General features: G+C 41.9%; 2 protein-coding genes across 2 annotated transcripts in view; one reads left to right on the top strand and one right to left on the bottom strand.

Moving 5' to 3' along the window:
- LOC146577353 (uncharacterized) overlaps positions 1-15,423 on the bottom strand; it is a 109,711-nt gene that overhangs the window by 46,645 nt on the left and 47,643 nt on the right. The window lies entirely within an intron of this gene.
- Positions 1-15,423, top strand: part of LOC146577354 (uncharacterized) — a 28,087-nt gene that overhangs the window by 4,080 nt on the left and 8,584 nt on the right. Inside the window, exons 2-3 of the mRNA XM_085269727.1 lie at positions 1,181-2,029; positions 2,355-2,517. Of these exons, the coding sequence (XP_085125853.1) occupies positions 1,181-2,029; positions 2,355-2,517 (1,012 nt within the window). The remainder of the gene's footprint in view (positions 1-1,180; positions 2,030-2,354; positions 2,518-15,423) is intronic.

Raw genomic sequence — 15,423 nt, 5'->3', positions numbered from 1 at the left:
ACAGACAGACTGGGGCTGCAGCTGCAGTAATGCGGACGCTGCACCGGTCAGTCGTGGTGAAGAGGGAGCTGAGTGTAAAAGCGAAGCTCTCAATTTACCGGTCGATCTACGTCCCTACCCTCATCTATGGCCACGAGCTGTGGGTAGTGACCGAAAGAACGAGATCGCGGATACAAGCGGCGGAAATGAGCTTCCTCCGAAGGGTGGCTGGCCTCTCCCTTAGAGATAGGGTGAGAAGTTCGGCCATCCGGGAGGGGCTCAGAGTAGAGCAGCTGCTGCTCCACATCGAAAGGAGCCAGCTGAGGTGGTTCGGGCATCTGATAAGGATGCCCCCTGGGCGCCTCCTGGGCGAGGTGTTCCAGGCATGTCCCACCGGGAGGAGGCCCCGGGGCAGACCCAGGACACGCTGGAGAGATTATATCTCTCGGCTGGCCTGGGAACGCCTTGGTATTCCCCCGGACAAGCTGGAGGAGGTGGCTGGGGAGAGGGAGGTCTGGGCCTCTTTGCTTAGTCTGCTACCCCCGCGACCCGACCTCGGATAAAGCGGATGAAGATGGATGGATGGATGGATATTGTAAGACATGATTTGTTTTTGAAATTTGTGTAATGTGCCTCAATGTTATTGATATTATTATTATTATTATTATTGATTGCTTATATTTGAACAATTGTGAAACCTCACTGTGGATGTAAGAGTGAAATTATGTGGATATCTTGAATCCACTTTATTGTGTAATATTTTATGTGAGTATTTGACGGAAGACGAGCAACATCTGTTGTGGAAGCTAACAGGGTTCCTTTAGAATAAACAAACATAGGATTTATTATCACTGAATAATTATGTATAAATCTATACAAATTATAGAAATATGTAATAGGAAACAACAAAATAATCTAAATTATAAAATAATGTGTGTGTGTGTGTGTGTGTGTGTGTGTGTGTGTACAATCAGGAGGGATGGGCATGATTTTAGTGTTTGAAGAGTCATGAATTATCTTTAACAGCAGGTTGGATGTAATGTGTTAGAACTACCAGCAGGTGGGGATAAGAGACCTTTAAGGTGTTTGGTGCCACGCTCCACCTTCAGGTTTAAAACTAGTGTTAATGGAGTTTGAAGGTTGAGTTTGTTCCACGACTGCATTTCACTCACTGCCTCTGTTTGTATCTCTGTCACTGCAGGACCAACATGGAGCCAGAAGTCAGCGCTCTCAGGAGGCCGACAAACCTCACAGAAGAAAGGGAGAGAAAAAACACACCTGTGACGAGTGTGGGAAGGGTTTTACTGTGAGGGCTTCACTAAAACGGCATCAGGTCATCCACACTGGAGAGAGACCGTTCAGCTGTGACTTGTGTGGGAAGGGTTTTACTGTGAGGGCTAATCTAAAACAACACCAACTCATCCACAGTGGAGTTAAAGCGTACAGCTGTGATCAGTGTGGCAGAGCTTTTACTCGCAGTAGCCACTTACAGAAGCATCTAGTTACCCACTCTGGAATTAAGGCATACAGCTGTGATCAGTGTGGGATGGAGTTTACTGAGAAGACTTCACTAAAACAGCATCTGGTCATCCACACTGGAGAGAGACCGTTCAGCTGTGACTTGTGTGGAAAGTCTTTTTCCTTGAAGGGTTCCCTAAAAAAACACCAAGTCATCCACAGTGGAGTTAAAGCGTACAGCTGTGATCAGTGTGGCAGAGCTTTTACTCACAGTAGCAGCTTACAGAGGCATCTAGTTACCCACTCTGGAATTAAGGCATACAGCTGTGACATCTGTGGAAAAAATTTCAGCCAGAAAGGGAGCCGAAATGAACACCTACGCATTCACACCAGACATGATGTGTACTGCTGTGAACAGTGTGGCAAATACTTTACAACAGACGCACACTTACAACAACACATGTTTACCCACACTGAGGAGAGACCTTATCAATGTGCCCTGTGTGAGAAGACTTTTAAATCTCCACATGACCTGAGACGACACCAACAGATCCACACCAGAAAGAGACTCTACAAGTGCAGCTACTGTGAGGTATGTATTTATATTGTTATCTTGTCATTTTAGCCTGACTGTTTGGAACAACTCTGCTCATTAAACTGTGTTAGCATGTTAGCAATTCTACTGCATGGAAAAGCAGCTCTGAGTGATTATTCAGATTTTCCTTTCAGTTATGATTTTAGTATTACTGTAGTATTATGGTGGTAGTATTGTAGTTATTGCAGCCCAGTAAACTGAGTGTGTTAACTGAAACAGTCAAATGTAGTTGGACGTCTGCAGAGATGCTCTTTATTTCAGGCGACGTTCAGGATACAAATGTTGAAGGACTGACTTACACTGTCTTTGTGTCTTTGTTTAGAAGCAGAGCGACACAGATGGATCCAGTTCTCAACCCTGTCATCACTGTGGTGGTGGGAAAGACTTTCATTGTGACCTCTGTGGAAAAACTTTCAGTCGGCAAAAGACCCTAAAAGTACATCAACATAGACACACTGGAGACAAACTGAAATACTGCAAAGAATGTGGGAGAAGCTTCACCACAACAAATCACTTAAAACAACATGAACTGATTCACAGTGGGGTTAAAAAGCACCTCTGTGATCAGTGTGGGTCATCCTTCACCACTGAAGGTCAGCTTAAATCACACAAACGAGTCCACACAGGAGAGAAACCACACAAGTGCAGACACTGTGAGAGAAGCTTCTCACAGTCAGGTCATCGTAACAGGCATGAACGTGCACACATGGAAGGAAACTACAGCTGTGACCAGTGTGACAAGAGCTTCAGGAATCTCAGTTCATACTCTGCACACAAACGATCCCACGTTACTAATAAACTGTTTCACTGTTACCAATGTGCCCAAACATTCACCTCATTGTCTGCTCTGTGCAAACATCAGCGCGATCACTCAGGGCTGAAATCACTCCCATCACTGGATCACAGTGAATCTGAAGACACAGAAAGATCCTCTGGTCAGACTCAAAAAGCTTGAGATCAGGCTCCACAGAGTTCAGATAGAATCATTTAAACTTGTGTTGAACTGAACTGGTTGCTGGGATGAACTTCTATATAATACAGATCTTAATACAGATTTTAACTACCTGTTCCTTGATTCTTAACATTGTTGCACCTATCAAAATGAAACGCCCCAGAACTTACTCACAATGTTGGTTAAATGATTCTGTTCGTGCTTTACGACGTATATGTCGGCGGGATGAGAGGAAGTGGAGGAATGATAGACTCCAGTCATCATATGACATTTTACGTATTAGCCGCTCGAAGTTCCAAACTGCTGCCAGAATGGCTAAAGCAGCTTTTCTCTCTAAAATTATTACCACTAATGGTGATAATCCTCGAATTCTATTTAAAAATTTTAACTCTGTGGTGAACCCCTGCCCTTCTATGCCACTGCCGTGCTCCACGGGTCTTTGTGAAAAATTTTCAAACTATTTTTTAGATAAAGTTTTATCTCTTAAATCTACTCTTCCTTTGGTGACTGATAGTATGTCTATTCCTGATTGTTCTGCTACTCTTTATCAATTTGAACCCGTTTCACTCTCTACTCTGAAGCGTCTAATTGATAAACTGAACAATACTAATTTTGTACATGATGTTCTTCCATCCCGTATAGTCAAGGATTGTTTTAATGCAATTGGACCTTGTTTATTGTCCATATTGAACCTTTCCTTGCTTTCTGGCTATGTACCTTCAGCTCTCAAACAATAATTCAAACAAACAATAAGCTATAATTCAACCTGTTCTAAAAAAAAAAGGAACCTTGATCATAGTGATTTTGCCAACTATAGGCCGATTTCTAAGCTTCCCTTCCTGGCTAAAATTCTTGAGAAGGTGGTTCTGCTTCAACTGTAGATCTACCTGGATGAGAATAATATAAATGATAAATTTCAATCGGCCTTCAAACAACATCACAGCACTGAATCAGCGCTGCTTCGTGTTTTCAATGATCTTTTACTAATGGCTGACAATGGACACCCCTCTGTCCTAGTGCTATTGGATCTTTCATCGGCATTTGACATGGTTGACCATAACATCCTATTGGCGAGACTAGAGCACACTGTAGGCATTAAGGGCGCTGCCTTGGATTGGTTTAAATCTTACCTCTCCAATCGGCTCTCTTCGGTACATTTGGCCACATCCTCTTCTTCGGCTGTACCTGTTTGCTGCGGTGTCCCCCAGGGATCTGTGTTAGGCCCTACCCTTTTCTCATTGTACATGCTTCCCTTAAGTGCTATCTTTGAGAAATACCACATTGCTTTTCACTATTATGCGGATGATATCAAGATCTATTTTGAGTTAAACGATGATCTTGCTCTGTCTTTGAATAGCTTTCGAGAATGCATGTGTGAGGTCAAGAAATGGCTTTTGGCAAACACTCTTATCCTTAATGATAAGAAAACTGAAATTATGATTTTTGGTAGTAATGCCCTTCGTGCCAAACTTCGGGATGCCTTTGGTTTTCTCACTAGTTCTTTCTCTGACACTGTTAGGAATCTGGGTGTCTTATTTGACAGCTCATTTAAACTTGATAAACAAGTGTCTGCTGTTGTCAGATCCAGTTTTTACCAGCTTCGCCTTATTTCTAAGGCCAGGCAGTATATCCCGTATAAAGACCTAGAAAAGCTCATCCACGCCTTTGTAACGTCAAGGCTAGATTACTGTAATTCACTTTATTGTGGTCTCCACTCTACCCTTTTACATAGATTACAGACAGTTCAGAATGCTGCAGCACGCATTCTAACTAAAACCAAGAAGTTTGCCCACATTACTCCTGTCCTAGCTGATCTGCACTGGTTGCCTGTCAAATATCGTATTCAATTTAAAATTTTGTTGTTTACTTTTAAAATGACCAATAACACTGCACCAAGCTATCTTAAGGAACTTTTAAACCCATATGCTCCTGCTAGGGCTTTAAGGTCATCCTCACAGTTACTGTTGGTTCAGCCCAGATCTCGACTGAAATCTAGAGGTGATTGATCGTTTGCTCTAGTTGCACCGGAGCTGTGGAACAATCTCCCGATTGGCATCCGGGCGTCTGATTCTATTCATTCTTTTAAATCACGGCTCAAAACATATCTGTTTAAACTTGCCTTTTCTACCAGTTAAATGCTGGCTTGCTTGCAGTGACCTATTGTATTAAATTCTCTGCTATCTTTCCATTATTGGTGTCTTTTATCATGGTGGTACAGTCTTACCTTGCTATAACCTATGTGCTGCAGTTTACTCTTATTGGTGGCTTTTATCTGTGAACATAATCCGTTACTTTTATGAATTTGATGTTAATGTGTGAACTGTTTCCCTGCTGGATAGTGATCCACTGTAACTCTGCTCCTCCTTCCTGTTTAGGATTTCTGTGGCTGAAGTAAAATTCCCTCCATCCATCACTTATCCCAGCTAACCCAAAGTGAAATAAAGTTTTGCTGGTCTTAAAAAAGCATTACAATAATGGGCATTACCAATGCAAACTGAATGATACAGAAGATGAAAGAAGAGACTTTGATCAGTTAATAAAGCTCATGATCTTACGTTGGTCAAATATGATGCTCTAAATCAGAATCATCAGAATCAGAATACTTTATTGATCCCTGGGGGAAATTATTTTTTGTTACAGTGCTCCATTTTAAACCAACATTAAGACAAGACAGACAATACGCTAACTAAGAATAGTACAATATATACATATATATACATACATACATACATACATAAGTCACTTATAAATAAATATTTGGAAAAGAAACATGTGTAGCTGTAGCAGCAAACAGTGTGTTAAGTGGATGCGTTGTACAGGGAGATGGCCACAGGCAGGAATGATTTCCTGTGTCGTTCAGTGGTGCTTTTCGGTAATCTCAGTCTCTCACTGAACGAGCTCCTGTGACTGACCAACATGTCATGGAGTGGGTGGGAGGTGTTATCCAACATTGTCTTTATCTTGGACAGCATCCGCCTCTCCGACACCACCTTGAGGGAGTCCAGCTCCATCCCCACAACATTGCTAGCCTTACGGATCAGTTTATTAAGTCTGTTGGCATCTGCGACCCTCAGCCTGCTCCCCCAGCATGCAACAGCATAGAGGATCGCACTGGCCACAACAGACTCATAGAAAATCCTCAGCATTTTCTGGCAGGTGTTGAAGGACCTCAGTTGCCTCAAAAAATAGAGACGAATCAAATCAAATAAAAGTTTGAAAATAAATGATGTATTTTTAAATGCTGCAACAAATGTTCACAAAAAGTAACTATAATTAAAACCAGTTAAACAAAATCAAATGTTTGAATCATGCTTAACCAAATGCCAGGCTGGAGAGCTGAACCTAAAGTATACGTAGAAAGATTTGAACATCTGGGCCCTATTTCAGGAAGCCGGTTTAGAAAACTCAGAGTGAAAAACGATACTCAGGGTTGAGTAACCCCGAACTGTCCAACTTGGAATATTCGGTTTCAGAAAGGCCGATAACAAGTAGTTCAATCAACGCGGAGTTGCTTTAACCCCAAGTCAAGCGCGCGGACGAGGATACATAAAGCCCTGTTTAGTGGAGCACAGATTAAGCGAGTCACCATGGAGACGGAGGGAAAGAAGGCGCGGTCAATGTATTTTACAGCGCTTGACGCCGAAATTCTGATGGCAGCATATGCCGATAACATGCAAATTCCGCGGAAAAAAGTAACACAGCCTCAGCTGCAAAAGAAAGGGAGCATGCATGGCAAAACAAAGCCGACAGAGTCAATGCGTGAGTGTTAATTTAAACATTGATCTAGGGATTTCCACCCATTTAACACGTTATTTTATTATATGTTATTTTATTTTTTATTCTATACATTTGATTTTGTGATGTGATTTGAGCGCAGGTGCAACCCAACAGGCCCCAAACGTTCCTGGCAGCAAGTAAAAATGAAATATAAAAATATAGTCCAAACAGGTAAGGTGTAATTGTATTATGAGCCATAGTGCTTGGTCTGTTTGTCCTATGTAAATCAATTGCAGTTAGAGGCTACATTAATTTTCTTTCTGTAAGCACTTATTGAAATTATCTGAGCACATTACAAGTACATATTTGCTTACTCTGTATGCTCAAATGTGGCCCGTTATAGCCAACAGAAAAAAAGCGGAGGCCCGAAAAACAGGTGGGGGTCCTCCACCACCACCACTCACAGAGCCTGGCCACTTGGCTTCCACATTTGTGATAATGTTGGCAGCATCACATATGATCTTCACAGTGCAGAGAACACAAATTAGCATCCATTACTATAATGGTATAATTTGTTAGTTTGAAATGCTACAGGGAACTATGTACCTGTACATTAATGCTGTGGAAAGACTTCCTGTTCACATAGTCTCCTTCATTTACTGAAGGAGCAATGATTGGAATGCGAGTGCCATCTATACAGCCAATCACGCCTGGGAACCGTGGGAATAAATGTAGAATTTAAGTGGTAGTTCAAATATCACCACATCATGAATTAAGTTTTGTTCATCCTGATACCTGCAATTTTGTGGAATCCCTCTTTGATGAATCTTGTGGGTCTGTGACCGGGGAACACCACAAACCAGTACAGGAGACGTTTCAGTGCAACTGTAACATTCCTGACTGCCCGACAGACAGTAGCCTTGGAAACGTGCTCAGCGTCACCAATATTATACAGAAAGCTCCCGTTTGCAACAAACCGAAGTGCAATACAAATAATATGTACAGAACTGAGAGAATGTCCGCGATGTGTCACATGAGCAATATTAGGCCTGAGGATGTTATTCACGTAAATTATAGATTGTGCTGGAAAACGGTAACGTTCACACAGGAAATCATCAGGGAATGGTAAAATGTCCAAACGCACTCTAATTACTCTCTCCCGGCGGAGAGCTCTGCGGAGAATTCGTGCTTCAACATCTACTGGCTCTTCAAGGAAGGGACACGCCATGTCTGACACTTCCTACAGTCAGGTTTCCGACAAAGAGGCGGGGACAGTCAGGGTTAGTTGAAGTAAACCTGCTAGGGGGCAGGTCGCTTCATGGAGTGTGTCGTCATAGTGACTCACTCAGGATTAATCTAAACTTGCTTTGTGAAACCGAAAACCCAGAGTTTTCATTAACTCAGGGTGTACTTAGTCAGAGTTTGCACTAAACCAGCTTCCTGAAATAGGGCCCTGAGCAGTTTTTAATGTTTTTATCACATATAAATGTCACAGCAGTGGGTCCTGGCCCAATGCTTTGTGTTTTTGGTTTTCTTTGACTCTTGTTTTTCTTGGTTTTTGTTCTTCTTATTTATCAGGCTCTCAGTAATCTTAGTTCTCCCTCCCTCAGTGTTCATTTCAGCCTGTGTTTAGTTTCTGTTCCCGTGTCCCACGTTTCATCGTTTCATGTCGAGTCAGCCCTGTCTCTCTGTTTCCTGTGTCTCCCCAGTCAGCCCCGCCTCCCTCGGGCACTCATGTGTGATACAGAGTAATAAACCTGACTACATTTGCTACACTCTCTTTACTACCTGTTACTTTAAAATTCATACACTAATTATGTCTGCCCATCTCTCTAATGTAAAGGTCAAAGGTCAACATCCCAGTGACGTAAGAATAATCCCAAAGGGGCAAAGGCAGCGGTTAATTTAGCACATTTAGCATTAAGGGTACAGCAAGGATATACTTTTACTTATTGTGGCAGGGGTGTGGTCTCTGGCCTGCTGCAGTGGAGGCTGGTGGCGGGACGTTGGACGGCACAGGTGAGGGTGATGGAGCTCATGACTCTCCCCTTTATAGTGACGGAGGAGACTGGCGTGGGGGAAGCATGTAGTGGAGGAAGCCGAGGAGAGAGCTGGTCTTCATCGTTACCTGGCAACAGTAGCCCTCATCTGACTTTATTGGAGGATATTTACACCAGCAACACGGTTTAGTTTGATATGACGGATTAACAACATGTGCTGTGATATCCTGTTCATCTGTAATAGATACTGGATCTAATCAGTCAGCAGATATTTGATCAGCTTATTTATAATTATACTAGAAACAAATACAACTGTGTTGGTGATTCATGCAAACTTGCATATCAGCCTTTGAAGGTTTTGTAGTATTGAGAACAAAGAGGTTGTGTTAGGGCTGAAAAGCCCGACTTGTTCTCCTCTGCAGGTCATCAAATGCACCACAGAAGTTTGTGTTTGCACAGCCTGTATTTGTTTGATGGCTTTATTATTCTCTGTTCAAAGACAGTAAATGTGGAAAACGTCTCATGTAGAATCAGCTTCATTTAAAATGACTGCAAACATTTAGAGAACATGTGCTGCTGTTTGTCCTACATTTCAACACTGAATGAACCCTGAAAACATGATGGCAGCTGGCAGGTTGGAGTTCACATGAAATATCGGCTGTATGAAGACTGGAAATCTAGATGATAAAAGCATGCAGCCAAACATTTGTGGACATGATTAAACTATCTGATCCAAAAACCAGGAAGTGACACAGCTAGAAAGTGTGTAACAGCTGAAGTCAAATGTAATGCAGAGTTGAATCTGCACTTGGATCCATCTGTGAAAGGTCCACATGTAGGGATCACATGAGTCCTGATGTTTGTCAGTCAGCTTGATAACTCCATCTACTGTGGGCTACATATACTGGGCTGGTAGCTCCACAGTGTTGAAAAGAAACTATTAAATGTGCAAAGTTTAAAATCAGAGGCTCTTCTAACACAGGAGCCATGTTGAGTTTAGATCACAGCCGACCACCGGAAATGGCTGAAATGAAATGGAATGAAGCCCATTGACAGCCAGCAGGTCTAAACAGGAACGAACCCATTTGTATGTGTGGCAATGATGTGGCTGCAGCTGACACAGGATTGGTTCAAACTAAACATCAGACACATTTCACAGAGTTCACAAATAAACTCACGTTTTTATCTTTGAAGATCATCATAAAGTAGAATTTATGGTCCAGTAGAAACAGCAGGAGGTTTGAGCCCTTCTGATGGCAAGGCAAGGCAAGTTTATTTGTATAGCACAATTCAACAACAAGGTGATTCAAAGTGCTTTACAGAGACATTAGAAACAAAAACAAATAAAAAGCATGATTTAAAATTGATTAAAACAAGCAAATAAACTAACTAACTAATTAACAAACAAACAAAACAGTATATAAAATCAAAACAGATCAGAACAGTAGATAAAATCAGTAGTTAAATGTAAGTTTTGAAATTTAAGCTTAAAAGTGTGGATTTGGTGCTTTATTCAAATGCAGCTGAGAACAGGTGAGTCTTCAAACTGGATTTAAATAAACTGAGTGTTTCAGCTGATCTGAGGCTTTCTGGGAGTTTGTTCCAGATATAAGGAGCATAAAAGCTGAATGCAGCTTCTCCGTGTCTGGTTCTGACTCTGGGAACTGATAAAAGACCGGATCCAGATGACCTGAGGGATCTGGAAGGTTCATACTGGGTCAGGAGGTCACTGATGTATTTTGGTCCTAAACCATTCAGAGCTTTATAGACCAGCATCAGAACTTTAAAGTCTATCCTCTGACGGACAGGCAGCCAGTGTAAAGACCTCAGAGCTGGACTGATGTGGTCCACTTTTTTGGTCTTAGTGAGGACTCGAGCAGCAGAGTTCTGAATGAGCTGTAGTTGTCTGACTGATTTTTTAGGTAGACCTGTAAAGATGCTGTTACAGTAGTCAAGCCTACTAAAGATGAATGCATGGACTAGTTTTTCCAGGTCCTGTTGAGACATCAGATCTTTTATCCTTGAAATATTCTTGAGGTGATAGTAAGCTGATTTTGTTATTGTCTTAATGTGTTTTTCTAAGTTTAGGTCTGCATCCATCACTACACCCACATTTCTCGCCTGGTTTGTGGTTTTTAGATGTATAGATTGAAGTTCTCTGGTGACCTGTAATCGTTTTTCTTTGGCGCCAAAGACTATTACCTCAGTTTTGTTTTTGTTTAGCTGGAGAAAATTGTACGGGGCCTTGGTCTCCTGGTGACATTGTGATATATATTTGTGTGTCATCTGCATAGCTATGACAGTTTATTTTGTTGTTCTTTATAATCTGTGCCAGTGGGAGCATGTAAATGTTAAACAGAAAGGGTCCCAAGATGGAACCTTGGGGAACTCCACATGTGATACTTGTCTGCTCAGATGTGAAGTTACCTATTGATACAAAGTATTTCCTGTTTTCTAAGTATGTCTTGAACCAGTTTAGTACAGTTCCTGAAAGACCTGTCCAGTTCTCCAGTCATTTGAGTAATATGTTGTGGTCAACTGTATCAAATGCTGCACTGAGATCCAGTAAAACTAAAACTGACATTTTTCCACTGTCTGTATTCAGACATATGTTATTAAACAGCAGAAACGGGATTTGGAGGAAGATGTTAATAGATTACCGTATTTTCACAACCATAAGGCGCACTTAAAAGTCTTAGATTTTCTTCAAAAAGTGCGGCGCGCCCTATAGCGCAGTGCGCCCTATGTGTTGTAAGGAGGACGTAGTAGAGAACACCATGAGAACGTTAAAGGGTGAAGTGTGGGCGCTGATCGTATATACCGGGACAATCGCACATACCTGTATAAAAGAACAGGTATGTGCATTATGCAGGACATCGTTGTTTTAACAACCCTGAAAATGGCAAAGAGACACGCTTACGAAGCACAGTTTAAACTGAAGGCCATCAGCTACGCGGAGGAACATGGAAATCGAGCAGCGGCGAGAGAATTTAAGGTTAATGAATCGATGGTTCGCAAGTAGAGGAAGCTGGAAAACAAGCTCCGACAGGTCAAGAATACGCAGCTGAGTTTCCACGGACATAAGGCGATTATCGAGCAAAGAACGAGCGGGAGAAGCGTTTCGACGGTCACCATTCGGCTAAAAGCAGTTTCACTTTCACTTTTTATGAAACGGTGCCATTTTTCCATCCGGACCAGGAGTACGGTAGCGCAGCAACTTCCAGCGGATTATAAGGAAAAGCTGGCCATCTTCCGCTCCTACTGCAGCAAACACATTGGCGACAAACACATCCAGCGATGGATGACCGATGGAGACCACAGTTTCACCAAGAGTGGAAGGCAGCGCCGGGCGAGTTACGCCACAATTTGCCAATGGATTGTAGATGCTTGGGCTAACATGGCTGCTGGCACTGTTGTTCGAGCTTTCGCAAAAGCCGGCATCATTTCCGAGGAGCCGCACAGCACAGAAAGTGACTCTGACAGTGAAGACAGTGAACCTGGCATGTTTGATGGCGATTTAGCGCAGCTGTTCAATTCAGACACAGAGGATGAGGACTTCGATGGGTTTGATTGATGATAAAAATGTGAGTACCAAACTTTGTTTTGCTCCTGCTTTATTTTTAAATATGCACACTTGTATGCTTGTGTGTTGTTGATGATGACGATTACCGGCAATAGAAATGTGAGTAAGGTACCGAATTCAGGTTTGCTCCCGCTTTATTTTTAAATACGCATACGGTACTTGTATGCGCCCTATGGTCCAGTGCGCCTTATGTGTGTATTAAATACAGTAAGGGCACACATAACTGAGACTGCGCCTTTTAGCACAGTGCGTCTTATGGTCGTGAAAATACGGTAGAAAGAATTGTACACTGTGAATCAATGCAAGTCTTTCTATATAGACAGATCTGTAATAATCCCTCAGGTAGGTTCCTCTGGGACAGTCACAGATAGAGACACTAATTCTGACATCCTTTGAAAGCCTGACTTTGAATTTTCATCACTCGTCATGCACACAGATGTTAATTCTACATATTCCTGGTACTGAACTCTAAATCAATATGAAGAAAATGCTCCTGCTAATCTGCATCTATGTTGATATCAAATCCTTTTGCAGCACATGGATAAATCTCTATAAATCTTTCAGTCTGATCAGAATGGGCACAGTGTTGTTATTGCAGCTCCCTGATGTTTGAAAAGCTAAATGTCCATTTTAAAGTGCTCGTGTGTAGGATTGTGTTTCCTTCCTTTGTGCAGTTCTTACAGTAAACATGTTTGAATGTTTCCTGTTCCCCTGATGCTTCTTCCTGTTGGATAAAATTGGTTTGAATAACATGTTCTTATAGGTTTTAATGAACTTCAAACTGGGATCCACTTACAAAACTGTCTCATTTTATTGGAACGATCCACATTTGCATCCATTCACGGTACATTTGACATCTGAACACGTTTGTACACATGATGAAAGGACAGATGGTGTTTGTGTGTCCTTCTTAAACTTAGTGTGGATGTTTCATCATGTAGAACTACTTAGAACAAAGTCTTTGGGAACATTTGGAGAACACGTTTAGGAAAGTAACATCCTGGTAGAACATGTTCTTAAAGCAGAGCAGAGCTGCAACATGACTGTGAGGATTCAGAAGAATAAAGTCAGAATACTTTATTATTATGAAGACTAAAGTGCACCTTAATGCTGTCAATGAACACACATGTTCTTTGTGAAAGCATGTGTGAGCACAGCTGACGTGCACCACACTGACCCCACTCGCCCCATTTCTTCATCCACTTCTTGCTCTTGTGCTTGAAATGAGACGCAGCAAAAGTCAGAGGCTCTAAAATCCACAAAAAGGGGGCTCGTTAGATCAGGATACTGGATGTGATCCATAGAAAACATGGATAATACACCACTTTATTTGAAGCATCTGGAGCACTGCCTCAGTTCTGGATGTTTCCACAGACTCCTCTGTGCACCTAAAGGAAAGGTCAAAGGTCAGCAGCACATGTAGTTGGGACAATTCTTCAGTTGCACAAACTCTACAATTTTTTTCCTCCAATGACGACTTTTCACTTGCAGAAATGGTCCTGTGTGATTTCCAGGCTGTGATATAAAAACTAGTTCCTAATGGCAGCGACTCACTCAGTAAACATGTGTTTCCTTCACCAACCTCACACACAGATCCAATAAGATCAGGAAGTGGGCAGTATAGTGTGTTATTTTGTGCTGCACTGCCCAAACTAAAGATCTGCTGAAGTGTTGGAAATGATCCAGATGTTTATTTTGGACGATACAGCAGAAGATCAGACATGAAAGTGGAGATAACACAGAAGACCTGCAGCAAAGGGTCAGAGGTCAGACTGGGCCCCTGGATTCAACAATGAGCCAATGATCATCAAGCAGTGACTAAAGCAGAGCCCTGACGTTCTGACATTCATCACACAGTCAGAACAAATGTCTGCTGATGACTTCATCTCATGAAACGACTGATAGATGTCAGTTCATTGATCAGCTGAGCTGCTGATCTTCATCGTCACAGAAACATTCAGCTTGTTTCAATCAGTAAATAACTCCCACTACTCCCAGTTTGAACTGTTCCCACTCAAAATGCTGTGAGAACAATGATCATTGTAGGACTTCACAAACATCACGTGTTGTTTTCCACATGTAAGATCAGCAAACACACAGAAACGTCCTGTTGCCACACACGGCCTCTAAAATCTCTTCCACGCTTTCTGTCTGAAGTCCACTCTCTGTGTCGGATCCACAGGAAACAACAAGATCTTATTAACATGGTTTTCAATGTGTCTCCTTCCAAAAAGTCCAACCAATGAACAAATGTGTGTATTTGTGGAGGCCGAACAAAAGCATGACACATTTCTCTGTTTCTATAAACTGGAGTCAAACACAAACATGAAGAGTTTCACTGACAGACTCCAAAATGCCCCCACAGTGGATCAAAGGGAAATCCTACAGTGTGGCCAGAGACTCTTAATGGCTCCAACATCAACACATCCACAATGTTGGATCCAGTTGTGCCTCACAGAGTTACTAAGACACACCCTCTGCCAGCATCACAACAGCTCCACCTGCTTCACCTGCCTCCTCAGCATCTGTACACCTGAAGAGAAAAGAAAGGCTCCAACAGCTCAAATCTACAAAGGATTCATGAAGTTTCATCCAACAATAACATGTTTGCCTTCCACAGTGTGCTGTTAGACACCACTGTACCTCTGCCATTTCAAAAAGAGCAGCTTGGGAACATATTAGCTCCAAACACTTTGTGTTTAAGTTCTTTGTTTTCTTTGTGAAGCCGACAACATCTGGAGCTTTGTGACTCATAGAAACATCATTTTGTTCTTTAGATGACAGCAGATTGGGACTGAATAATCAATCACTATCAAACCAATAAAGACAAACATGCTGATTTTACAGGAACTTTGTTGGAGAAGCTGCAAAGACATGAAACTGGTGGAGATCCCAAACCAGTTGATAGTGCTGGTTATTCCAAATAAAGCTGTTTGAGATGAAATGACTTTCTGTCCTGATATATAATAAAGATGTTGTTGTTTTTGAGCCCCTGTATTAAAAGTAGCTTAAAGTCAGCTTGAGTTTGATGTCTTTATGTCAAAGCTGCTCATGATGTTGAGCTGCTGATGGAATAAAAACAGTGAAAAATCTCCTCAATATAAAAGCATGTAGTCCAGACTTAAATGTAGCCTGTTGT

This window comes from Mchenga conophoros, linkage group LG3 (assembly GCF_057382185.1).
Source record: "Mchenga conophoros isolate Kocher_MC1m ecotype Shallow Benthic linkage group LG3, M_conophoros_male_GT1.1, whole genome shotgun sequence".
Classification (NCBI taxonomy): domain Eukaryota; kingdom Metazoa; phylum Chordata; class Actinopteri; order Cichliformes; family Cichlidae; genus Mchenga; species Mchenga conophoros.
This window is presented reverse-complemented; position numbering and strand designations above follow the sequence as displayed.